This window comes from Psilocybe cubensis, chromosome 1 (assembly GCF_017499595.1).
Source record: "Psilocybe cubensis strain MGC-MH-2018 chromosome 1, whole genome shotgun sequence".
In the NCBI taxonomy this organism is placed as follows: domain Eukaryota; kingdom Fungi; phylum Basidiomycota; class Agaricomycetes; order Agaricales; family Agrocybaceae; genus Psilocybe; species Psilocybe cubensis.
The window spans coordinates 2,960,897-2,986,189 of NC_062999.1; the positions used below are offsets into that span (position 1 = coordinate 2,960,897).

At 45.6% G+C, this 25,293-nt stretch overlaps 4 protein-coding genes across 4 annotated transcripts; 2 read left to right on the forward strand and 2 right to left on the reverse strand.

Annotated features, from left to right (window-relative positions):
* Window positions 1-1,731: 1,731 nt before the first annotated feature.
* Window positions 1,732-13,470, forward strand: JR316_0001002 (Vacuolar protein sorting-associated protein 13; the record flags this gene model as incomplete). Its single annotated transcript, XM_047886815.1, has 46 exons — window positions 1,732-1,770; window positions 1,828-1,900; window positions 1,954-2,031; window positions 2,087-2,302; window positions 2,372-2,490; window positions 2,549-2,653; window positions 2,703-2,801; window positions 2,850-2,915; window positions 2,967-3,116; window positions 3,163-3,372; window positions 3,432-4,196; window positions 4,253-4,383; window positions 4,437-4,626; window positions 4,683-5,126; window positions 5,180-5,358; window positions 5,414-5,796; window positions 5,846-6,540; window positions 6,591-7,400; window positions 7,448-7,843; window positions 7,910-8,026; window positions 8,085-8,154; window positions 8,206-8,234; window positions 8,281-8,595; window positions 8,681-8,996; window positions 9,044-9,197; window positions 9,255-9,454; window positions 9,512-9,632; window positions 9,690-9,835; window positions 9,889-9,915; window positions 9,970-10,037; window positions 10,088-10,401; window positions 10,453-10,654; window positions 10,705-10,887; window positions 10,939-11,419; window positions 11,468-11,603; window positions 11,657-11,800; window positions 11,854-12,178; window positions 12,235-12,313; window positions 12,365-12,446; window positions 12,501-12,567; window positions 12,625-12,698; window positions 12,750-12,805; window positions 12,857-12,912; window positions 12,966-12,998; window positions 13,047-13,137; window positions 13,202-13,470. 46 exons carry the CDS (start codon window positions 1,732-1,734, stop codon window positions 13,468-13,470), a joined length of 9,303 nt encoding a protein of 3,100 aa, XP_047754561.1.
* A 106-nt stretch (window positions 13,471-13,576) lies between these two features.
* Window positions 13,577-18,031, reverse strand: JR316_0001003 (DENN domain-containing protein; the record flags this gene model as incomplete). The annotated part of the gene is made up of 11 exons (XM_047886816.1): window positions 13,577-14,293; window positions 14,348-14,862; window positions 14,917-15,274; window positions 15,328-15,490; window positions 15,544-15,660; window positions 15,716-15,730; window positions 15,787-15,968; window positions 16,018-16,077; window positions 16,140-16,450; window positions 16,508-17,213; window positions 17,270-18,031. 11 exons carry the CDS (start codon window positions 18,029-18,031, stop codon window positions 13,577-13,579), a joined length of 3,906 nt encoding a protein of 1,301 aa, XP_047754562.1.
* A 1,189-nt stretch (window positions 18,032-19,220) lies between these two features.
* On the reverse strand, window positions 19,221-21,385 carry JR316_0001004 (uncharacterized protein; the record flags this gene model as incomplete). The annotated part of the gene is made up of 4 exons (XM_047886817.1): window positions 19,221-20,233; window positions 20,283-20,781; window positions 20,836-21,172; window positions 21,231-21,385. The coding sequence occupies 4 exons, from the start codon at window positions 21,383-21,385 to the stop codon at window positions 19,221-19,223; spliced, it is 2,004 nt and encodes a 667-aa protein (XP_047754563.1).
* A 500-nt stretch (window positions 21,386-21,885) lies between these two features.
* JR316_0001005 (Heat shock protein 104) lies at window positions 21,886-25,011 on the forward strand (the record flags this gene model as incomplete). The annotated part of the gene is made up of 8 exons (XM_047886818.1): window positions 21,886-21,973; window positions 22,026-22,165; window positions 22,217-22,632; window positions 22,689-23,309; window positions 23,364-23,639; window positions 23,702-24,089; window positions 24,145-24,582; window positions 24,643-25,011. The coding sequence occupies 8 exons, from the start codon at window positions 21,886-21,888 to the stop codon at window positions 25,009-25,011; spliced, it is 2,736 nt and encodes a 911-aa protein (XP_047754564.1).
* Window positions 25,012-25,293: the final 282 nt, after the last annotated feature.

A 25,293-nucleotide genomic window follows, 5' to 3' on the forward strand; every position in this document is an offset into this window, starting at 1 on the left:
TCGCAGAGGAAAAGCACCAAGAATAGACTATACATCGAAGATATATTGGCCGATTTTTACGCCAGTGCCGAATGCGGTTTAACTTTAAGTAGCTTGTATATGTCTTCATCCTACGCATCGAAGCCGAATGAAACGTTGTTGTTTTGATGATCAGGAACACAAGCAGAAAGAGTTGCATTTAGGCCCGCGGGGGCAGCCCTTCAACGTTCCCAAGGTACAATTGAATATAAAGGAAGTGGATGAATAAATAGTAAATGTTACCAAGAAAGTGCATATTCGGGGTGCCAATGACGGCCCAACGGAACGCTAGCATTTACAAGAGAGTGTCGCAATTTTTGGTCGAATTCCCCTAAAATCGGACTGCAAGAAGGGATAGAAAGTAGAAAGCATAACTGCGCCACTTTGATATGACAGCGATCGACACCGTTCTTCGCTAAAACGTTTATGCTCAAGGTATACGAGTTTCTTGTTGGTGCTGGATAGGTGCTGTGATTCCAAATGTCCTTGTTGCTGTTGCAGATAACTGACTAGTCTATATAGAAAGAGAGGAAGGTCCCTTGCTTACCTAAATTATACATAAGCAAGTCTCTCCTGTCCCCGGGACCGAGCAAGTCCGCCAACCAAACAAATACGCGCACGCCGCGCGTGGTCAGATGAGGCGCGCGCGGCGTGAATGAGGGGAACGGGTTCATTTTTTTTAATGCGTTAGTACTTTTCTTTGAACCAAGCAAATACGCGCACGCCGTGCAGAGTCAGATGTGGGAGGTGCAGTATTTTTGTTTGAACCAAACAAATACGCACGCCGCGCATGGTCAGATGCGGGAGGTAAGCGCGGCGTGAATGATCACAACTTGAGGTAAACGGGTTCGTTTGTTTTAGATACAATGTATTTGCAATGCATATCCGTGTACAAAATGGAAGTGTGAGCATTTTTTTGGGTGTTCTAAGGGCATCTCTGTGTTCCTGAAAGATTCAGCCTGACGGGTTCCCAGATGCTACAGCACAGAGATGAACGGGTTCAAGAGAATAAATCTTTGGCAAAAATTTTGAGGTGTGCCTTTTCAAGTTGATATGATTTGCTATCAAGGACATTTGTGTACAAAATAAAATATTGACAATTGAATATAAGTCTGTAAAAGCCTCAGAATACCTCCTGAAATGTTCAACTTGATGGGTTATCCAATGTGCTACACATGGTTTCCGACTATTCCAATGGGTACTGGGTTTATAAATTTGGTGAAAATATCTATAAAATCCACGAGTCATATCTGACGGGTTGTGTATGGTACTACAGGGAAAGAATACAAAGGGATAAAAAGATTAAATTGAAATAATGTATCAATGAGGAGGCGCGAAGCGCCGACGGGGTCGAGGGGCGCAGCCCCCGCGAGCTGTTGGCCCGTCAGCGAAGCAAGTGGGTGAGCGAAGCGAACCCCACGGCGCATAGCGACGGGTCATAAAGCTCGTTTGACAGAAACGCAAGCGTTGTTGTAAATCATTCATTGATTACGTAACATGACGTTATTGCTCCTCAGTCTCTGCCATTCGTGCATCAAACTGAATGCCTTAAACAAACATCAATCTATGCTGTAATTGACCTCTGCGAGCAGCGTTCAGTTCCCTAATCTTACAACAACGGCTACCCCTTATTACAGTCTGAAATCTACATCAAGAAATTGAATATCTCATCTTACGCCTTAGCACGGTCTCAGGCATCGACCACAGCGAAGAATGTGGTGGCTAGATCCTGGCAAGGAGCTCCTCAATGTCGTGCGTATGGTTTGCCAACCTAATGGAATATGATCATCTCAAGTATCCTTAATCCAGTTATTTAATCGTATTCTTGCTCCTTATGTCATGAATCTCGACTTGAATCAAGTAAACTATGGCATTGGACAAGGTGACTTTCACTGAAGATGGGATGCGAACTCGTTATGTTAATTGTAAAATTAGGGCAACTTACCCTCAGGAATCTGAAATTAAAGAAGGGTGCGCTAGATAAATTTCAACTTCCTGTTGATGTATTAGAAGGTAAGTATCTCCGGTGGATGCATGCATGCCCTTCAACGATATGACATTAATCCAGGTCATCTCGGCAAATTCACCCTTTCGCTACATTGGATGAACTTGGGCAATCAACCCGTTGAAATTCTCGTGGAAGATGTTTATCTTCTTGTAGTTCCCTCTCCTCAAACGAGTACGGATCCCGAAGAAGACGAGGCGCGAGCACAGGCTGCGAAATCAGAGCGTCTTGAAAATGCCGAACTACTACATGTTCAAAGTCAGGCAGCTGGGCAGTCAGGTAAGCAGTCTATTAAGCTTCAGGAAGGGAGGACGATACTTACGTTTGATTGTCTATGTCTGCTCAAAGATGATTCCACTCAATCACAAGGCCTCGTGCAATCCATCATAGCGAAGGTTATAAACAATGTTCAGGTTACCGTGAAAAATATTCATATACGATACGAGGACAACATGAGTGTTCCCGGGGTAAGCTTCTCCATAACTGTATTCATGCAGCCATCTACCTAACAAATATCACAACCAGCACCCCTTTGCCGCTGGGCTTACATTGGCCGGGTTTACGGCTGTTTCCGTGAATAGCAATTGGGAAGCTGCATTCATTGAAAGTACTGCTGGAGCCATACATAAAGTAAGCATCGTGAATGACAAATGGTCGGCTTCCTAATTATTTTTTTCAGTTGGCAAAACTGCAATCATTGGCGCTCTACTTCGATACCGATTCGCCTAGCATGGCCGGCCTCCCGACTGTGGAGTCTATCAAAAAGTTTTCTTCGATGGTATGCGAGCTCAATTAAATACCAGACTTAGCTGATAGAAGCGGTCAGATTTCGCATACAGATGATGATGGACAACATCAATACATTCTTAAACCGGTGTCGGGAGAGGGCAGGGTGAACCTAACAATAATGTCACAGACCTTTTTTCCCTAACATATCTCCTAGATTATCGTCAACCATAAAATTGATCCTCAAACACCTCGATTCGACATTCAGCTTCTCTTTGAAGAAATTGGGGTTATCCTTGATGACAATCAATATCGAGACGCTATCTCTCTCGCTGACATGTATCACGTCTATCTGCGAAAACGTCAGGTACCTGGTCATTTCATTGCTTTATAAACCTATCACTTATGCTCAGCAGTATGGAAAATATCGCCCCGCAGAAACAGAATTTTCAAAAAACCCCGCCAAAGCCCGACTGCAGTATGCCGCAACCGCTATATTAGAGGGCGTCCGTGACAAGAAGAGGAAATGGACTTGGCAGTACTTTGCGGAACGCAGAGATGACCGTAATGCATATGTTGCCTTGTTTCAGAAAAAGCTTCTCAACCCAGCTTTGATTGGACCGGTGAGCTACGCGACTTGATTTCCCTATTATCCTTTCCATCTTTAACATATGATCATCAGGACCTTCAGAGTCTGCAAACCCTGGAAAAGAAGATGGCATATGAGGATATACGATTCTATCGATCTATTGCCCGTTCAAAGCTCAAGAAAGACGCAGCCTTGCGTAAAAGACTAGAGGCTGAGAAAAAGCAACAGCAGCCTCAGAAACAGGGATGGGGAGCATGGTTATGGGGCTCCTCATCAAATGATACCTCTCAGGAAGACCCTACTTTTGGCGGCCCCATGACGGAGGAACAACGTCAACAGCTATATGATGTACTGGACTACGACGAAAAGGCGGCACTGGTTGACTCACTCCAAGCATCCCGTGATTCCCTGAAGATGCGAGTGACAGCGAAACTCAATAAAGGATCCTTTGGCTTGAAGACGGATCCCCATGGCAAAAATACGGAAGTCATGTCTGTGGTATTCGACGTTTTCAGAGCAAACTTCATTCAAAGGCCCAATAATTTCGAATCATCCATATCATTAAACTCGTTTAGAGTGTTTGACGGGACAACGGAGAGTTCTTTATATCCTCAAATTGTCCATGTTAAAACGGAACTTGTAGGAATGGATAATAAAGCCATTGCGGGCGAAGCCGACACATCAAATCCATTCTTTTTCGTCAAATTTGAGAATAATCCCCTCGACGAAAGAGCAGATAGTGCGCTGACGGTCCGCATGCGACACATGGAAATAATATATCACAAAGGCTACGTGGAAGCTGTCTACAAGTTTTTCAAGCCGCCCTCCAGCCAATTGGAGTCTGTGGAAGCCCTTCTGGTAGGCTTTATCACTTGAGTTGACAAGCAATGCTAATTATTTTTTATCGCCATTAGAATGTAGCGAGTCAGACTTTGGAGGGTCTCCGCAGAGAAACTAGGGCGGGCCTTGAATATGCTCTGCAGACTCATAAAACCGTTGATATACAGATGGACCTGAATGCTCCTATAATCATTATTCCAGAAGAGTGCGTTGCGTTGAACTCAAAAATAACAAAACATGTCCCTAAGCGTTGTGCAGTGTTACGACGAACGCATGCAGGCACCTCATCATTGATGCCGGTCATATTTCAATCGAAAGTGACTTAGTCTCTAAAGAAGCTATCCACACCATTCATCAGAAACGTCACCAAAAATATACGGACGAAGATTACAAGAATCTGGAGTCACTAATGTATGATAAAATGTCGCTTCGGCTACAAGATGCTCAGGTTCGAAATAGCTTCGTCATGAAAGTGAACCAATGGTACTAATATTGGAGCTACAGTTTATCATAGGAGATAATCTTCACTCTTGTCGAGCTGCACTCAGATCCGAGTCTCACGACACACTTCATCTCTTGGAGAGGATCACAGTGGATTTACAAATAGAGAAATCCATAGTACCTACTGCATTGAATCTAGCTCAATTCAAAGTTGCTGGAACTTTGCCTTCACTGCAAGTCAACCTATCCGATGCAAAATACAAGTCTTTGATGAGGCTCGTTGACGTGTGCATTCCTCATTTTGATGAAAACACAGACCCTTCTACACTTTCACCTCAAAGTCATTCACATACGTCGACATTCCCTCTTCCTCCCACATTGTTTGGGCAATCAGAAAATGAGTACAACGTTGATGATGACGATGACAATGACGAACAGCACCAGGAATCGGATTCTCGTACGGTGATGGAGGAACAATTTTTTGAAGCCGAAGATGGAACCTCAGAGGTGAGTTGATTGAACCATCATTTTGTTTGTATGCATAAATAATAAACAATCAGCATCCTGAATTGCGGCAACATATATTCGAACTTCAATTCAAAGTCGACAAATTGAGGGCCGCGGTCTCGCGGTCGACTGCCGATGGCATTGACAAATCGCTCGGCAACCTGGACATGGAAGGATTTTCATTGTCATTTGCATTAACCAAATATGAAATGAATGTCGACATCAACCTCAGGTACTCTAATGTTCTTCATTATACCTCACATTTACTGATAGCTTGATTATAAAAGCTCTGTTTCAATGGATGTTATACAACCGAGCGGTCAATACATGCAATTTATAACTACCCCTGAACTTGGACCTTCTATTGACAAGGATCTTCTCCGAATCTCATACCACCGAATACAAAAAGAATCGCCTGATTTCATGACCATAGCTGAAGGCATTGACCAAAGTGTTGATATCAAAATGTCTACTCTGGTTTTCCAGGCTGCACCGGAGCCTGTTCTTGACATTTATAATTTTATCATGTCAACCTTTGTCACGGATTCTCAACCAGTTGTGCAACCCAGTGCTGAATGGCAAGCAAGTGGTAGTAATGATGAAAAGGCTGTAGTTTTTGCAGAATCCGAAGGTAAAATCCGAGTTTTGATGAAATTTGAAGGAATTCGAGGTGTGTTCTAGTCCATTAGCAAAATGAATTATTGACTTATAGTTTGTAGTTACGTTGATCAACGAATCGATAACTCTGGCGACTCTGGCCCTTTCAATTGCAGATGTAGCCATACTTGTTCGTCCCAAAACACTTCGGGTATCCGGAAGACTAGGCAATTTGACCTTGACGAATGACAACAAAAAATATGCGATTTTAGGCGACTTTAACCAACTAGTCTCCATTGATGGCAAAAATTTTGCAGATTTTAGATACCAGACTTTTGATCCAGAGGAAGATCATTATACTGGAGTTAAATCTTCTGTCCATTTGGATGCCGCATCCATTAAGTTTCACTTTGTGGAACAACCCTTGCACGACTTATATCTATTCTTTTCCAAGCTGGCAAAATTGAAAGGGTTATATGATGCTGCCACCCAAGTTGCTGTTCAACGAGCATCGGAAATTGAACGCATGCAATTTGAAGTTTCGATAAAATCGCCAATTGTAGTATTTCCTTCAAATTCGACATCCTCCTCCGACACACTTGTTTTACGACTTGGCCAGATCAGCGCTCGGAATACGTCTGAGGCTCTTGTCAACCGCATCTTTGCCAGTTTGAACGGTATCCAACTTGCATCCTATCTTGGCCAGGGAGATACCAACTCTTCCCTCAAAATCATTGATGATATTGATGTTTCGGCAGAAATTATTCAAACAAGTAATATAGACCGTAATCAAGATACCGCTTATCCAGATACCCAGGTAAACTTTTGCAATTTAGACTGGATATCTAACTAACTGATTTGTGATAGGTCGCTGTTAAAATCTCTGATGTAAAGTTGCATCTGACCCAGACACAATACTGCCTACTAATGCAGTTGGCGACTGAAATACCTCGCGTCTTCATTGGTGCCCCTGAAGTAGAGTCGGAAACAGCAGAATCTATTCCCCCCTCCAAAATCAAGAAGCCTGAAGGAGCTTCAGCAGGCGTTGACCTTCAACCTGAATTACGATCCCAGTCTCAACAAAACTGGACCACTGTCGATCTCGTCGTCTCCGTTAATACCGTCAAACTCCATCTCTATGACTCCCATGCACTGTCTGATGACCACCTCAAGGAACATGGCATTGCTCGATTTGCTTTGAACGACAACACACTTCGTTTTAAATTACTGTCTCACGGAGCTGGTGAAGCTCAAGTCGTTTTACGGTCTTTCACAATGAGCAACACAAGGCCCGGCAACAATAAATTCCGCGAAATCATACCAGCAGCGCAACACAACCGCAACCAATTCATGCTATTATATACTATGTCGGGAGGCCAGGATTCATCGTCGTTGGCTGTATTGACTGTCGATTCTCCACAAGTTATTTTCGCAATCGACCCTGTGATATCATTGCTTGAGTTTTTTACGAGCACATTCAATGGCAGTTCATCTCCATCGTCTCCCCCGGACCATGTTGAAAGCCAAAATGATATCCAAGTTGCACAAGAGGGGCAGGGTGGCCTAGAATTTCGGCTTGATTTACACGACGTTTCTGTCAGCATCTTGGAAAATGATGCTGACCCAGAGTCTCGTGCAATCCGCCTGTACATCAACCAAATTTTGTTCTCGCAGCAGGTAAAAGCAAATTGCCACTTTGATGTCACATCTAACATTGTCTGCAGGGTATTATGGCGTTGTCTGTCAATCGTTTGGGAATGTCTCTCATGAGAATGGGCAGAAGTGCTGAAAGTGTGAGGTTCTTAGATGATGTGGACCTCACTTTTTCAGTAGATAGCAGATCGTCGTCGCAGCAGCAAATGATGAACATTGAACTCACCTCGAAACCTATAGTTTTCCGTGCTTCGTACAGAGACATAAATCTGATAACATCAATTGTCAACAAGGCTATAGAGAGATACGGCAACTCCCAAAAATCTTTCGCCAGCCAAAAGCAAGACACGATTGCAGATGGTGGTTCGTCTTCGCAAACAAATCGGATTGCAACTCCTTCCCGCAAGTCCGATGGCACTCGGCCTCAGCCCACAGGGAAAGCTCGAGTTTTAATGTCGAAAGAAGTGGTACGTTTCTCTACCCTAACTGAACAAACAAGCAAGATTCACTCATATTTGTCAATATTGTGCTAGTTAAAAGGATCTTTTGATGGGTTTAGGCTGGTCCTCATCGGTGACTTGCACGAGCATCCTATGCTTCATCTCAAAGTAAAACCTTTCATTATTGGCGCTCAGGATTGGTCTGGCCAGGTAATGTCACCTTTTCAATAAACACAGGGATTTGTTATTTATAATATCACTCATTCAGTTGCACGCGACAACTACAATGACGACAACCATTACTTATTGGAATTTAACAAATTCGCACTGGGAACCTTGTTAGTTTTGCATCATATTACTAGACTTGCCACTTACCTCCGCCTGTTCAGTGATTGACCCATGGACTTTAACGATTACAGTAAGCATGCAATGACAACATCGAATAGAGTCTGAATTGTTCCTAGGCTGCAAAAGATAGCCCTGTTGGTGGGATTGACCTGAATCTCTCTGCTCGGGAGCGTCTTGATCTCAACATCAGTACCACATTTGTTGAACTTGCCTTGACAACATTCAATTCGTGGAGCCAAGAAGGTGAATCTCTCCTGCAGAAACCTCGTGGCACATATGCGCCATATCGCATCCGCAATCAAACCGGTGCACCCATTTTCATATGGTCAGATACAGACAGCACTACAAACACCAAAGACGTCGACGTCGTAAAAATTCTTCATGATCAATCAATAGATTGGAGGTTCGATGATTGGAAAACTATGCGTGAGGTAAGTATCTTATATTGCTTGCAGGTATGGCCTAACACCCTGTCCCAAGCATGTCTCGTCTGGACAGCATAATATAGGAATACAGTTTGTAGAAAAATCATGGGAGCAATTGCGAGGCATTCCCGTGGATCGTGAAGGAGAGTTTGTATTTTCTCTTCGGCCTCGAACTGAGAAATATCCTAGTCGCCTCCTATGTGAAGTAAAGGTTGTAGAGAACACTAAGATCGTGACCATTCGTTCAACCTACAAAGTGGAGAATCTAACACTATATCCTATCGAGTTGATGTTGGTGGACGATTCTGGACACCCTGTGTACTCCTTGGAAAGAATTGTTCCAGGGACGGAGTTCTCACTTCCCATAGACGCTGTCACCAAAAATAGGGTCAGGCTCCAACCAGATCGTAAGCTGTTTTACAATGTTTTAGTTTCTATGCTCATTCTATCACAGAAGGACTAGGTTATAAATGGAGCGCCCCAATACGTTGGGAAGACCTAATATCGAGGAAAAGCTTTACTATAAAATGTCCTCATGGGGACCCTCGAGAAGCTGCCTTCAGGTTGCAAGCATGGGTGCATACCGATTCCACGGAAAGTTCTCCGTTGTAAGTGTTTCAAACACTCTTATTTAATTGCTTGCCAAAGGTTTTTTCTATGAACAGAAAATATCCCAAAATTAATCTGAAGCTTCGTGCCCCTCTGGAACTGGAAAATTTGCTGCCATATAATTTGGAATACCGTATATATGACAAGAATACCAATCAAAACTGGAAAAGCTATCTTCGGCAAGGAGGGATCATGCCAGTTCACTCTGTAGAATTAGGCCATTTCATTCTACTCAATGTCAATCTGGAGGAATCAGGCAAGTCGTCCTGTTTAACGCTGAAAATAAATGGCCACTCTTCTTACCTTACCTTAGTTTTCAAGCCTAGTGAATTTACTATCATAAACACAGACGGACATTCCGATTTCGACATCGAGAATACACTGACGTTACGTGACCAGTATGACAGGAAATTAGATTTGAAATTGAACTATGTGTCAGTAATTTTGTCCATACACATGCTATAAGTTTACCAACTTATTTTTCATTTTAGTCGTCATCCAGACTCTGGGGGGGCATTCAAAGTCCAGATCTATACACCATATATAATCGTCAATAAATCAGGGCTTCCTTTCGCGGTTAAATCGACCAGGTCGAATCGCACAGGTTCTCAAGATGTTGCAGGAGATACACGGCCGGGTACAGTAGTCCAAAACCTATTTGATTATTATTGTATTCAATGGTTTGAGCAGATGTTCTTTCCAAACCCATCCCCTTTCGTAAGTCTGCTTTATTGTTTTCGTTTATGAAATCAATTCATCGTTAGCATCTAGTCCTTTCTCATACTAATAAACATGGTCACGAATTTATGTTTAAAATATCTGATTCACTTTGGTCAAAGGTAACTTATATATCTCCTGTCGATTTTTCTGTGTTCTAATAAAGTACAAGCCTATATCTTTGGAAGCCCCTTCAGCAGAAACGGAACTAGTGGTTGCCTCACAAAGACAAAAGGCTGACGAATACCACATAGGATTGTCTTGGTCAGAGGGCCTTGGGAAATACAAATTGTCGAAAGTCGTTACTCTAACGCCCCGCTTCTTGATAAAAAACCAGCTACCTGATTCCATTGCCTTCCGACAGCATGGTGCTTCTCCCAGAGACCGTTCTTTAGCTGAACCAGGTCAGAAGTGTGCATTCCAGGTCCTTCGTTCCGGCGACGAGAAACTTTTGACAATAGCCTATCCAGGCCTAAATGCTCGATGGTATAATCAATTTTATTCGTTACGTCGGTGTAACTAAAGTTTCAAATATAGGTCCCCCCCTATCAATATCGAAGACATAGGATCCGTACACTTTCGATTACCTCGTTTGGGTGACGCTGGTGGCCACGATCTTGTCCGAGCGGATATTCGAATAGAGGGTTCCACTATCTTCATTTTTATTAGCCTTGCATCAGGCGGGCCCCCTTTTGTCATAGAAAACGACAGCGACTATGATATCAGTTTTTCTCAACAAGTCAGCAATTCCGTTGTTTTAGAGTTTCTCATAACACTGACAATGTTTAGGATGCGGGACGTGATCAGCAACTTCGTGAACCACTCAGATATATTGCAAATGCTCACAGTGCCATACCTTATGCTTGGGACTTTCCGGCTGCCAGAGACAAGAAAATCCTCCTTGCCATCGGGTCTGCGCGGCGTATGGTGGATATCTTGGAAATTGGGGACTTAATGCCCTTCAAATTCAATGTACGAGCAATCATACAACTTTAATTATATGATAAATGACTTTCTAGATAGGACCAGCAAAGGGTAAGGGCGGTATCTCTGGATGTTCGCGCAGATGGGGAGAAGCAAATTCTGCGCATAACCAATTACAATCCCGATCGCAGTCTTTACAGACCGCGCCAAAGAAACAACTCATTGTCAGTCTCTAGGCAGGATACTATATCTAGCTCGGCGGAGGCATTCGAGGCAATAACAGAAGAGGTGTCTTCCGATCTCACAGTTGTGATTGATTTGGCAGGTGTTGGAATTTCGCTGATCAACAAGCGGATGGTCGAAGTCGTCTACATGGTTATGGACACAATCAAGTTTGAATATGCCAACAGTTCAGTTGCCCAATCAGTTAATTTAGCATGTGGGACTCTTCAAATCGACAATCAACTCCATGAAGCAATATTTCCTGTCATACTACAACCAACACCAATAGCGAAAGAGTCTGCTGGCATCGGTGCTCTGCCAACTGTTCAAGCCTCAGTCATATGGCTGAAGGATCAAGGTATTTCGTTTATTGCTTATTATTACCACATAAATCTCATAAAACTAGCCCATGGTGTCCTGTTCATCAAATACTGTTCAATTCTTCTACAAGCACTAACGATCGAGGCTGACGAAGATCTCCTTTTTGCCATTTACGATCTCACCCAGATCAAGGGTGCCTCTTGGGAACAAGGGACTGTAGAGTAAGCCCTTTCATTCTTTAAATCAGACTTCGATTACTCAAGATTTTATACAGCGTCTTGCTACAAAACATCAACAGTATACCGGAGCCGAGCACACAAACTGTGGGACAAGATTTATATTTCGAAATCCTTGAGCTTCAACCCATAAAATTATCCCTGTCTTTTATGCGGACAGAAAGGGTGAATAGCGAAGAAAAGTGAGTTAATCACAACTATTATCTTAAATGGTTGCACTCAAACTATTCTTTAGATTAAGCATCAGAAACCCTCTTGCTGTTGTCGTCAATGCCTTAACGATGACGGTTGGCAACATCAATGATGCCCCTCTTGAATTGAATGCCCTTGCAATCAAAGATATGCGACTGACAATGCCAGAGTTGCAGAGCCGAATCATGTACCATTATAGGCAAGATGTTTTGCGGCAACTATATCGGATATTGGGTTCTGCCGATTTTATTGGCAATCCCATTGGCCTCTTTACGAATGTCAGTTCCGGAGTTGCAGATATTTTCTATGAACCTTTCCAGGGAGTCATAGTTCACGGTAACAAAGAATTAGGTATCGGAATAGCAAAGGTGCGTTACCCTTGGTTTCTTTTGGACATATACCTAAGCTCTTTCTTTCTTCACAGGGAGCTGCCAGCTTCGTCAAGAAGACAGTCTTTGGCGTCAGTGACAGTTTCACTAAGTTTACTAGCAGTGTTGGCAAAGGTATAGAATCTGTTGAACATTAATTTCATCTTGTTCTCAGCTGTTCTATAGGTTTATCAGCAGCGACATTTGATTCGGAATATCAAGCACGCAGGCGTATGACACAAAGGCGCAACAAACCTCGACACGCTATGTACGCTTCTAAAGTCTCAGGAAAAATTAATTGACTCACGCAAAAGATTATTAGCTATGGCGTAGCGGCAGGCGGAGAAGCATTTGCCAGCAGTGTCACTAGTGCTATGGAAGGAGTTTTTGTAAGATTTGGTTATCTACTTGCCTCGATTTTCTCTGAGACCAACTGTTTTAAAAAGATGAAACCCTTGGAAGGTGCTGAGTCAGAAGGGGCATTGGGCTTCTTCAAAGGTGTTGGGAAGGGTTTAGTTGGGTGAGATCTTATATCTGTCATCATGTGCAGTTGATAATTGACTGTCAGCAGTGCGGTCACCAAACCTGTAGTCGGTGTATTCGACCTTGCCTCCAATGTCTCAGAAGGTTTGCCTTTGATTAATATAAATTCGTGAGATTTCTCTCAATCTTTGGCAGGTATACGAAATACGACGACGGTCTTCGACAACCCTGAGAGAGATCGTATGAGATTGGTGAATATATCTTTTGAATTCAAACCTTCCAGTCTCTAATGTGACATGTGTAGCCACGATTGGTTCCATCAGATGGTGTTCTTCGGGTTTGTGGTCTGACTTATTTTATGCAATGATTTCTGAAAAGAGCATAGCCTTATTCATCGCGAGAGGCTTTGGGCCAGTCGTGGATGAAGGACCTGAACGACGGAGCTTATAGACGCGAGTTCTATGTAGCACACATAAGTCAGTGTTTTTATCTTTTCTACAAAACGACATTCTCAGTTAATCATTTTTTTTTTTTTGGCAGATTCGCCAGGTGCGGATAATGTCATTCTTCTCACAGCTTCCAGAGTTCTTTCTTTCTGGTCGAAGAAACTTCGTCTCGAGTGGGAACTACCTTTCACGCAAATTCAAGGTGTTACCGTTGAGGACACTGGGATTCGGTTTGCACACAAGGCCGGCAAGGAGCAAGATAAATTTGCATTCATTCCAGATAAAGCTTCGCAGTCATGGTTTTTCAATCAGGTGGCCTCAGTAGTCAAATCATTCAACGCCCGTAGAAGGATGGATGGCTAGGGGTCACTTATGTAGTTGTAATAATAGTATTTCCATACAGAAAACATAGCATTGTACTAAATAAAAAAGACATATTCAATGATTAGAATGATGTATCGAACAGGTATTAGGCACGTTTGTCGATGTTGGCTACACGCACTCGCACTGGAATAGGAGTTGTGGAGGAAGACGGCGCAGGGAGGGGTTCTGAAATCTCTTTAGTGGTGGATGTACTGGAGACTCGCTCTCTTCTGCTTTTCGGAGGCGCGGATAAGCGATCTTCGATATTTTCGGCAGACGAACCGTCAGGAAGAATGGTAGCCTCGATGTCAAGATTTTCAATACTAACGTAACTTTCACGAGGACTGGTAGAACGGGAGTAAGCGCTTTGGAAATCGGTATCCGAGTCATCTGTGAGTCCAATAGGCTGCGGGACAGGTGCCGCACTGACATTAGCCTTTTGCGCAATATCTTCATTTTCACCAGAAGGAACAAGTTCCGGGGTCTTTTCGCCAGATTCATCGAGGGTATCGTCAAAGAAGGTTTCGCGAGTAGGTGTCTTGCTCTCTGATTCAACCGGACTGCTCAAGGCGGGTTTGAGCTGCGGCAACGCAGCCTTCTTAAGTTCCTCTGGTTTGATAGTAGGGGTGCTTGTTTGTGTGGATGATGTTGTTCCGCTTCTTGTTCTGGGTTTGGACGAAGCTTTATTAGAACCATTTGTACGCCGGGTTCGAGAGTGGCGCGATCGAGTAGATCCAACCTCAGAGTCTTCGCCACTTTCCTGAGTAGAAGAGTGAGATTTCCATCTGGTCGGTCGGCGGTCCGTTGAAAGCGCGGATTCAAGCTGAAACAAGGTCTCTTAGAAAAGGAACGCACATATGACAAAGAAGAAACCCACCTTTTGCTGAATCTCCAAAACCTTTTGTGCAATATTCTCACTCTTTTGGCTGATGCCTTCGTCGACGGCATTCATGCCATCTTGAGGTACTTCAACGTCAGAGGCAGAAAACCGTTTCTTCTTGCTCACAGAGAGCTCTTCTTCATCGTCCTCAAGAATGGTCTCTGTCCCTCTCGGCTTGTCAGCAATGGTTTCTTCCTCTTCTACGGCTTCGATTCCGTAGGATTCGGCCAATGTTGATTCAGTGCCAAATGAGCGGAGATGCCTCGACTTAGCAGCATCGCTGGCGCGTCTTGAACGAGTACCAGAGATGTTTGAGAGGCGACTGTTAGGCCTTGAACTACCATAGTCCGAATCATCCATCTCGACAGCCATTGAAGCCAAGGCTCGTTCGATTTGAGCCTCAACCTCAGCAACCATCTCAGCACGTTCCTGTTCCATCCGGTCCATGGTTTCCTTCATGCGTTCAAGTTCTAATATGGCCTCTTTATGAGCATTCTCAGTATCTCGCAATTCTGCAATTGATGTTAACGAAATCCATGTACATTTGATTGAATTTTTTGGCTTACGATTCTGGAGCTTGGTCTTTTCCACAGCGGTCAACGTGACGAGACCAGAAAGGCGCTTGGTTTCTCTCTGCTCTTTGTTGATCTTTGTCCTCAATTGGTTCGCCTCTGCGCTCAACTTCTCAGCATACTGTTCGAAAGTAACGAATTTATCTCGCCACAAGTCAGACTCCGTCATGAGGAAATTAAGTCTGCGGGAGAGTCTCCCAATCTTCGTCTCAAGATCGTCACGAGCATCGACGAATGCGGTGGCACGTTTGCGAATCGAATGCTGGATGAGCTGTTCGGCAGCGGTCAACTGGGGTGGGCGCCTAGGGTTACCGAACATGCTGATTCTTTTGAGGAAGGAAGGCTTTTTGAACTAGAGCGGTAGGGTTGGTAACCTACTAAGATGTTTAAAGAATAATCGCACACCTTGTCTGCAAGGACACTGTCAAAGGCTTGAATAATGCGGGTCGAATGCCACCATTCGGGAGGTTTAATTTGGTCCGCGACGGCAGCAGAGGACGCTCCACGCTTGGCTTGGATCTTACACACAGGCCTAAATCGTCCAGCTGGGAAAGCCTCTTTGAATTCACTGAGAACATAACAATTCAGTAAGAAGTAAAGGCTTGAACAATATGCCAATACCTAGGTACAGAATGATCAGGGTGATAGTGAGTGTCAAAAGCAGCAAGGAGTTTTTGTCTATATTTCTCCCGTTGCTGTTTGGTAGACACCATGTTTGGTGGGGGCGAAGGGCAACTCCTATAAGTAAAGGAGAATTAGTTGTGAACATTTTAGTCATGCTCTTTCAACCTACAAGTAGTTGATATCCCTATTACAGATCATCAGAAAATACTGCAAAATTTACAATACGCAAATTACACTTACAGGTCGCATATGCACACCTCTGGAGCTGCTCTGACGCTATATCTTGCCTCCGTGGCGAGACCCATAATCCACGGGCCAGGGTCATCAATATAGATCTTTGCATCGCGAGAGTGGACGGCAGGCAGAGCAATACCATTCCATCCACGCAGTTCCACGAGATATTTAATGGTACACACAGCAATCTGCCAAAAAATCAGAGCCATAAAACGTAAATGGTAGTGAGTAACATACACCGAGCATAGCTGGATATCTGGAGAAGAAGATAACTCTTCCAGTGGGTGCCAGGGCGATCTAATAAACCCATTCAGATTGAACAGAAAATAAAATGATAAAATTGCGCTGCCGTAACTTACCTCACATACTGTTAGGATATTATCGATACTCAAACACTTGAAGAGAGGCCACATCGTGAAATTGATGTCAACCAATCCTCGGCCGAAATCAAGTCCTCCAGGGAACCGAGCAACAACTTCCAAGTTGGAGTCGCTGCCATCATTCTTGGGACTGGCATCGAGCTTAATCAAATCTCCTGCGCGAGGTGCTGGGTGGGCAAGAATTTTGGATATTTGAAGGGTGTGAGATTGAACATCCTTTGAGAAGCGGGCCCATGATAGTGTCAGATAATCTCTCATTAAATCGTAGACAGGGTGGCGAGATACGAGAGCTAAAAATGGTAAACGGTAAACCTACAGGTGTAACCAAGGATAGGCGCGTTACTTACTGAGCGCATATGGAAGCCAGAAGACAGTGTCGCCTGGTAGGAATAAAGTGCTCTCACCAGGGCCGTGACCAATTGTGCTTGCGACTTCAAAGTCGCTCTCACTCATGGCACCGTCCGCCTCAGTTTCGCCGTCAGTCTCGACATCGGCCCAAGGTCCTCTGGAGTTTCTCTTGGCACTGCGTCGAGCTTGACTTGTGGGATCCTGAGTATCGCTCGCCGAACCTGATAAATCTGCCCTTAGATTTTTCAGGCGGGAGGCGACGGCAGATTGAGCAGATTCCTTTCGGGACCTCCCAGCTTCAAGGGTGCGTCGGATCGCGCTGCTGCGTTCGGCATCCGCGTGCGACCAGACGGTCAAGCAAACGCCGTAATACGCGATGGTATTGCTTGAAGATGGGTTTATATCACCAGCGTTGTTCCCAGAAACGCCTGCAGGGGCGCTGTGGGCGCCCCTTTCCAACAGGCTCGGAGGTCCGAGATAGGCGGATGATGGGCGGGCAAAGGGGTCGTCACTGTACGGATACGAAAAACTCGCAGCGGAAGAGCGATTGTCTGGATTTGCGAGAACGGAGGCGCGTAGCAGGTCGCCCGAAGGAGTGGGGGCGAGGGGTGTATTGGGTGCAGGTAGATTAAAAGTGAATGTGTGTATAGTGGATGCAGGTTGAAGAGTTGAAGCAATAACCTCAACTTCACGAGTGAACGAGAGCTATGAATGTCATGTATTCATGAATGTTCACTTCATTATATATGTCGACCACTCACTTTGAGGGCCTTTGACAGCATTTTGCCAACTTCCTGTTTGGTGAGCGCTCCAGCGCCCTTGGAAACTTCCTCACTTTTTCCGCGTTTCTTTTTCTTCCCCCCTCCAGCACCTGGACTGACGGTGCTTCCTAAAACCTCTGGTCTCCACCAGCGGTTAACAGCGCTTTCGCTGTGGTGCAATCCCAGAACAGAATCGGGATCGGCGAGGGTCCATGTATGGGGTGATTTGGGCAGGCCAGATACGACATATAGAGATGTTAAAGGTAAAGTTGGTACAAAAGAAGCTACAGGGGGCGGATCGCGCAGTGAACGAGTGGATACGATTGAATTACGAGCGGAGGCGGGTATGGGCTCCATGCTTTTGCGATGTCTGATGCCCAGTATTCTTGAGGCCTTGTCTGGACGCGAAGCAAGGGCGTTAGGACTAGAGTCGGCGGTACTATTGACGGTGATGTAGTCGAGCTCGTCGGCAAGAGCGACGTCGAGTTCGACGGCGTCGGCAGATGCAGAGTTGGGTGGAGGAGAGAGATGGGTTGTGACAGAAACGTTAATGATCGGAGTAGCCGCTTCAGTGCCTGGGTTTCTGGCAGACCAGGCAGCGGCATCTTTTATGGGATCCATTCCTCGCTGCAACCCTAGCCTACCCTTTCTATTGCTCTCGAGCGACTGGTCTGAAAAGCGCGACTTGAGAATACGGTCTGGGGGTATAGGACTCGCTGTATGTGCTGTCGCAGGGAGAGTTGGGCTCCTGGCAGGCGGCATGTCAGGTATTTACGAGATTCCAGTTAATTAATATGCAGAAGAACAGAGGAAATAGGAAGGAGGGTATACTGGGGACGGCGAGTAATAAAAAACAAGAAGGACGTTCAGAACATCGTTGACGCGAATTCTCACCCAGACTCAATATTTAAACAGTCCGCTTCACGAATCATGAGCTGGTGGATCTCCACTATAGAGCCCAAGGCACCCTGTGTGCCATTTCGGTACCCAGCCCAGACCACCCTTATTACCCGAAATTCTGGCACCCAGTCCCCGTCGTCCTCCTCGACACGACGGGCCACTTTGGCGACTGTATCTCGTCTCCAGCGATGTACATGTTCGCCATTGCTGTGGGCAACGACGACGAGCTACGCTCTGAACGCGATCACGTGTATGTCTGAATCGAGATCCGTGGGCTAAATATGGATTGCCATCAAAGCATTTCCCCTGATTCGGCCGTGGGAAGCTCCCGAACCTCCCACGCAAACCCCATATTCCAGTCTTCCAGAAAACTTAATCAGAGAAAAGCCTCAAAGAGCCCGCGCACACCACCTCCACCGTTTCAACATCCCCAATCAGTTATTACCCACAAATTCAGACTTCACCCGCTAAGACTCAAAAGGCAGGAAAGCTCAAAATATCTTCCCCTTGACAACCTCCCGTTCGATCGAATTCTTATCAGCACGGCTCGCCGTCATTCGGACGTTTGTAGGTCCACGAAGGCATGGCACACGCCTTGCACATGGACGCATGGTCTGTCATACAGCTGCTATCGTTTCTGTCAAACGGAACCCAAATGATCTGCGCGTTCAGTTTTTACAGAACGGATGGGGTGCCCGCAAGTACAACTGCAGTCTAATATTAATGCCATAACACCTATCTAAATTCAACCCTTGGGGCAGTCAATCCTTAGCTTCCAAGCGATGAGAAGGCCGACATTTATTTCTGCAGGATTCAAGAATGTTGATGGAAATTTTTTGTGTAATTCCGTAAGTCTATATGTCAGAATGTCCGAGTTCCAAGAACTGTACAGGTCCACATTATTGACTTTTTGACCCCTGTCCACGCGACTGGGCATCCGCAAATGATGTTAGAAAACGATGTTAATAAAATAATTGAAAGAAACCAAGGGGAATAAATGCAATGCACTCTAATGTACGATGTAGGTTAAAAGTGAAAATCCGGTAAATGCTCAATCATCACTAGCTTCAAAGATATGCTTTAGCCACTTCCACCGTGTGCTAGCATTCCTGACACGCAGATCCTCCCTCCTCGAGTCTTCCCTCGTATGTTGAACGTTGGCGTCCCCGTCAGCAACAACAGAAGCAGCACTACCACCAACTGGTTCCCGAGTGACCTCACCCTCACTGACAGTCCGTCTACGGCCTTGCTCACGGGCCATTGCCTCTGACACCACATCAGCAAATGAGGTGCTTCCACCTCCACCCATAGCACTCGTTCTCCTTCGTCTTTCTAGCGGTGTAATGGTGAACCCAGGACTAAGTGGCGACAAGCCTATCTGGAATCCTGGACCCAAAGCAGAAACGCTTCCGAGAGGAGGGGAGGGCAGCCCATGGTGAGCATGCTGGTAGGACTGTGTGCGTGAATGACCATGTGCGTGTGGATGATGTATCGATGATGAAGAGGTGTTTATATCAGCCGTCGGTTTCCGCTTCGCTGGACGAGACGGTGTTCGTGGAGAAGGATACAGCTGTGTATCAACTATCGTTCGCTTGTCCGGTGTTGAGATAGAGCTTTGTGTTTTCCCAGGCAATGTAGACTCTGGGGATCCCATATCAATACCCAGTCCAACGAGCGATGGTTGTTGTATGTTCGGCAAGTACGACTCTGAACGCGTTTCTCGTTCCATCGGGACAGGCCCAACACCTGGTTTAGGTGGTGGTGTGGTCTCAGTGGGTTGGTCGGACAGTGCGTGAACTTCAGATGCTTCATTATCTGCATCTGTGTAAGTAGGTTCTGAGTATAATGCTTCGTCCTCTCCAGTTAACTTGATGGTCTCTTCGACCCATGGACCAACATCGACACCTCCACCTCCGGACTGGATACTTACGACCCATACTCCTCCTAGAAGAATAACAATCCCCAGCGCGACAAGGCCGAGATACAAAGGCCGTATTAAAGAAAATTGGTCGAAGTATACAAGACCATTGACAATAGATGATAGATTATAGAAGCAAAAGGCAGCTGTAAGGGTCGTCAGAAAGTGTAAACGTAGATATACTTTGTTACTTACATGGACAGACCAATGTAGGATCGGCTAGAATAAGTGCTTTGTGTAGATACCACAACTGTAGCACAGCAAATATAATCAATCCAAGGACAAGGACCCAAGCCTCCCACCTCCAGAATTGATTGTTGCCTCCCAGTGTGAGCAATAGGAGCTCAACACCGCTTTTGGCGAACAGTAGGCACATTCCAGATATGATACCAGAAAATGAAGCATATGATATAGCCACGAGCAGGCGTGTGCGGTTAATTGAGCGGCCAGTAAGGTCACTGTCATTCCGAGGTGAGTTGGATCGTGATGATTGTGATAGCGCTTTGGGGTCAACAAGTGGGGTGCGCTCATGAGATAAAAGATTATCGTCAACCGCTTCCGTTAGGCCTGTGGTAGTGTTGGTAGAATGTGTAGGCAGATGAATTGCAGACGACGGAGGGGAGAAATTGGTAGGAGAGTCCGGTACACTTTCAGCTTTTATTCTGCGAGAAATCGAGTACTCCGTGAGGTGGGTCTATGTCATATTTAAGAATGCATGGATAATATCACGGTCATGGGCAAGACTCACGATGACAAGACAAATCAAAACCGTGACTCCCAGTACAGAGAAATATGCAATAAATGTTGGTCGTCGGAACAGATGCAGGAGATCCTCGAGAGAGCGCGTTTGCTCTGGGACGATACCAAAGAATGCTATCAAAATAGCACCACCTGCAATTAAGATGGTGCCAAGGATCATCCATGGTGAGAATACGTCTCCGAGGAGCAGACGGGCAAAGAAAGCGTTCCAGAGAAGTGATACTGCTCCCAGTGGTGCTAGGATCACTACAGGAAGAGAGGCGATTTGAACGAAGGAGCCAATTACGTTGGAAGATATGAATACGGCGAATCCGAGCAACCATAACCTGTGGTAGAGTTCGAAGACGTGAAAACAAGACAAAATGGGAGAGAAGAGGCACACACGGTCTTCGATGCTCTACGCGCTGTCGGTGCTCGGGGAGTGACTGGTTGACAACATGGCTCTTTCGTTGAATAGTCAGCCCCAATGACTGAACGAAGGAAGCTAGGAGTCCAATAACAATGCCCAGTGGTATTGAGATGTGAGTGATGGTAAGCATATGAGCTGAAAGCCTAAGCCAGGCTATGTGAGAATATGTAGTAGGTAGCGCAGTTAGATCTTCATGGGAGCGAGCAACGTCGTCTTGCGAGCTGTACCAGTGCTGGATTGCCAAGTGCAATGGACACTGGAGCAGGCCCAAAGGGGACAGACACGTGCGAATGGACGGCTGGCAGTTGCCGAGAGATGCCGTTGCCGTTGTTGTTGCCGTTGTCGTGTCGGCCCCGCTGCCGGACCAGCCCTCCGCCCTCCGCGCGGGGTCCAATTTGAAAAAGGCGTGATTAGGTCTGGGCTCACACTCATTCTATTTTGTTACACACCTTCTTAATTGAGCTATGATGTCAGACACGCATCTTACCCAGAATATTCTCGACTGAGACTGAAACTAGTAGAACATACTCCAATCATCTCGCCCCTTCCTCACCTTGCCCTCCATTGTATATATAAGACGACGAGCATCTCGCCTAACATCAACTATTCTATCCTTTATAATCCTCCATCATGACGAGTAATATGGAATTCACCGATAAAACACAGCAAACGCTTGCTGAAGCTATTCAGCTTGCCAAAGATTATGCCAATGCTCAAGGTATGTCGTTTGTCCTTTTCGTTTCCGTCAATCTACTAACATCGTTTTGTAGTCTATCCTGCTCATTTAGCCTTTGTGCTACTCAATGAGGGATCATCTTCAGAGCCTTCCATGCCTGGTGCCCCTCCATCTTCATCTAGTTCTGGCGCTCCACTATTCGCTTCTGTAGTGTCAAGAGCTGGTGGTGATCCAGTAAGCCATTTTCTTTTTGTTTATATTACCGAAAACTGACTACGTTTGCAGGTTGGTGTAAAGCGCAGCGTGCAGAAATTGATAGTCCGACTTCCTACTCAAAGTCCTCCGCCAGATGAAACTTCACTGTCAGGTGCCTCTATGAAAGTCCTTCGCGAAGCCCATTCCCTACAGAAAACGATGCACGACTCCTACATTGCCCAGGATCATATTCTTCTTGCTTTGATCCACGATCCATCAATAGCAACTGTACTCAAAGAAAATAGCCTCACCGAAGCTGCCGTCAAGACAGCCATCGAACAAATTCGCGGCAACCGACGTGTAGACTCTAAAACTGCCGAGCAAGGCTTTGATGCTTTGCAGAAATATGCCGTGGATCTGACGGCTTTAGCTGAAGAGGGCAAGATTGATCCTGTTATTGGTCGCGATAACGAAATCCGACGTGCCATTCGTATTCTGTGCCGAAGGTGAGATTTGGTGTTTAACATTCAACCTTGGATGATGTCTGACTCTTATTCAACAGGACAAAGAATAACCCTGTACTCATTGGAGAACCTGGAGTCGGTAAAACTGCGATCGCCGAGGGGTTAGCCCAGCGAATCGTCAAGCGTGATGTACCAGCCAGTCTAATTGCCCGTCTATACTCTCTCGACATGGGTGCCCTCATGGCTGGCGCCAAATATAAGGGCGAGTACGAAGAACGAATCAAATCCGTCTTGAACGAAGTCGAAAAGGCGTCTGAAGATGGTGGTCCCGGAATCATTCTCTTCATCGACGAGCTTCATCTCATCATGGCTGGGAGAGGCGCAGAAGGTGGAGGCATGGATGCCGGCAATCTTTTCAAACCTCTTCTTGCCCGAGGAAAACTCAGATGTATCGGTGCGACCACCTTATCCGAATATCGCAAGTACATCGAAACCGATCCTGCCCTGGAACGTCGATTCGCTCAAGTCCTCGTGAACGAACCTACTGTGCCGGAGACGATTAGCATCCTTCGTGGAATTCGAGAAAAGTATGAAGTCCACCACGGTGTTCGCATTCTCGATGGCGCTCTCATCACAGCAGCGACTTTGGCCCATCGTTATCTAACATCAAGGCGCCTTCCAGACTCGGCAATTGATCTTGTCGACGAAGCTTGTGCTAGGTATGTTTTTTCTGATAGGTTTATCCACATCGTGTGACTGACCTTTGTTTATAGTGTTCGTGTTACCCGCGAAACCGAACCGGAAGCCATCGACAAGCTGCAACGTAGAAAGCTCGAACTGGAGGTTGAGATTCATGCTCTCGAGCGTGAAAAGGACGCCGCCAGTAAAGAGAGGTTACAATTGGCTAAAAAGGCCATTGCGGACGTCGAAGAGCAACTTCAACCCCTCAAAGCGGCGTACGACAATGAGAAGAAGCGAGGAGATGAAATTAACCAAGTCAGGCGCAAGATGGACGAGCTCAAGGCAAAGGTTGAAGAAGCTGAACGAAGGTATATTTTTTTTTCATCGTGGTCCACTTTGACCGAAATACTAATACATATTCCTACTATAGATACGATCTTGCAACCGCATCTGATCTTCGCTACTATGCATTACCTGATCTTCAAGCTCGTCTCGAGAAGCTGGAAGCCAAAAAGGCCGCTGAGGACGCTGCATCTGCTGGATCAGGAGCCGATACCGTTACCCCAGACCAAATTGCGGACATTGTCGCGAAATGGACCAATATACCTGTTACGCGTCTCGTAACTACAGAGAAAGAGAAGCTGCTTAGAATGGAGAAGGTCCTTTCCGATAGTGTTGTTGGCCAGCAGGATGCAGTCAAAGCAGTCGCAAACGCAGTCAGACTGTCTCGTAGTGGTTTGTCGAACCCAAACCGACCAGTTGCCAGTTTCCTAATGGCAGGCCCGTCGGGAACGGGTAAGACGCTTATGGCTAAAACGGTAAGGTTTTTTTGAGACTTCTGCCTTCTAGAGTGTACTAACTAGTTCGTCTCAGCTCGCCACTGTACTTTTCGACTCGCCAGATACTATGATCCGTATCGACGCCTCGGAATACTCTGAGAAGCATTCAATTTCAAGACTTATCGGTTCTCCACCAGGATATGTTGGATACGACGCCGGCGGTCAACTGACGGAGTACATCCGCCGTAAACCTTATTCCATCATACTCATTGACGAGATCGAAAAGGCGTGTCGCGAATTTGTCACGTTGTTCCTGCAAGTTTTGGATGACGGTCGCCTGACGGATGGTCAAGGTCGCGTTGTCGACATGCGCAACACTGTTATCATGATGACCTCTAACTTGGGTGCTGCGTATCTCAATGAGATGGGACAGGGACCTGTAGACACCAAAACAAGAACACTTGTTATGGGTGCAATCCAAGCGCACTTCCCACCGGAGTTCATCAATCGTATTGATGATATCGTTATTTTCGTAAGTGCTCCTCTGATGCTCGGAGTCTTATTTAACACAAGCTGACTATAATTCTTCTAGCGCGCACTCTCGCAGAAAGACATCCTCAAGATCGTTGATATCCGCCTCAAGGAAGTCAACGACAGGTTGGCGGATCGCAAGATCGTGCTCGACGTTGACTCGGAGAGCAAAAACTACCTTATGTCTGTGGGCTATTCGACAGCATACGGTGCCCGACCCCTCAACAGGGCGATTCAGAGTGAACTTCTCAATCCATTGTCGGTACTCATTTTGTCTGGCCAAGTGCTTGACGGGGAGACCGTTCGTGTTCGCTTTGATGGGCCCCACAACCGCCTCACAATTTTGCCTAATCATGAGGGTACAGGCGTGGAGATGGATATCGATGACCTTGACTCAGAGGATGACATTCAAGTTGAAGAGATGGATTAAATGTCATCGGTCGAAACCGGGGTTTTGAGGGCTGTGAAAGAGCAACAGTAATGTACTAAATGGACTAATAAACATTGTATAGTGTAGAATATCTGGAACTTTGTATCAATCATCTGTACTTATAACAATCCAATCACTGTATTACTAGCTAACAAAAGTTGAAGTTCAATGAGAAAGCCCATCGAATCAAATTGTGGAAATTGAATGAGGTTTGCCGACTGCCAAATTAGGAAATAGCCCAAAGCTGAGAGTTCCGCATCGTTGCGCAACTTTTGTTCATAA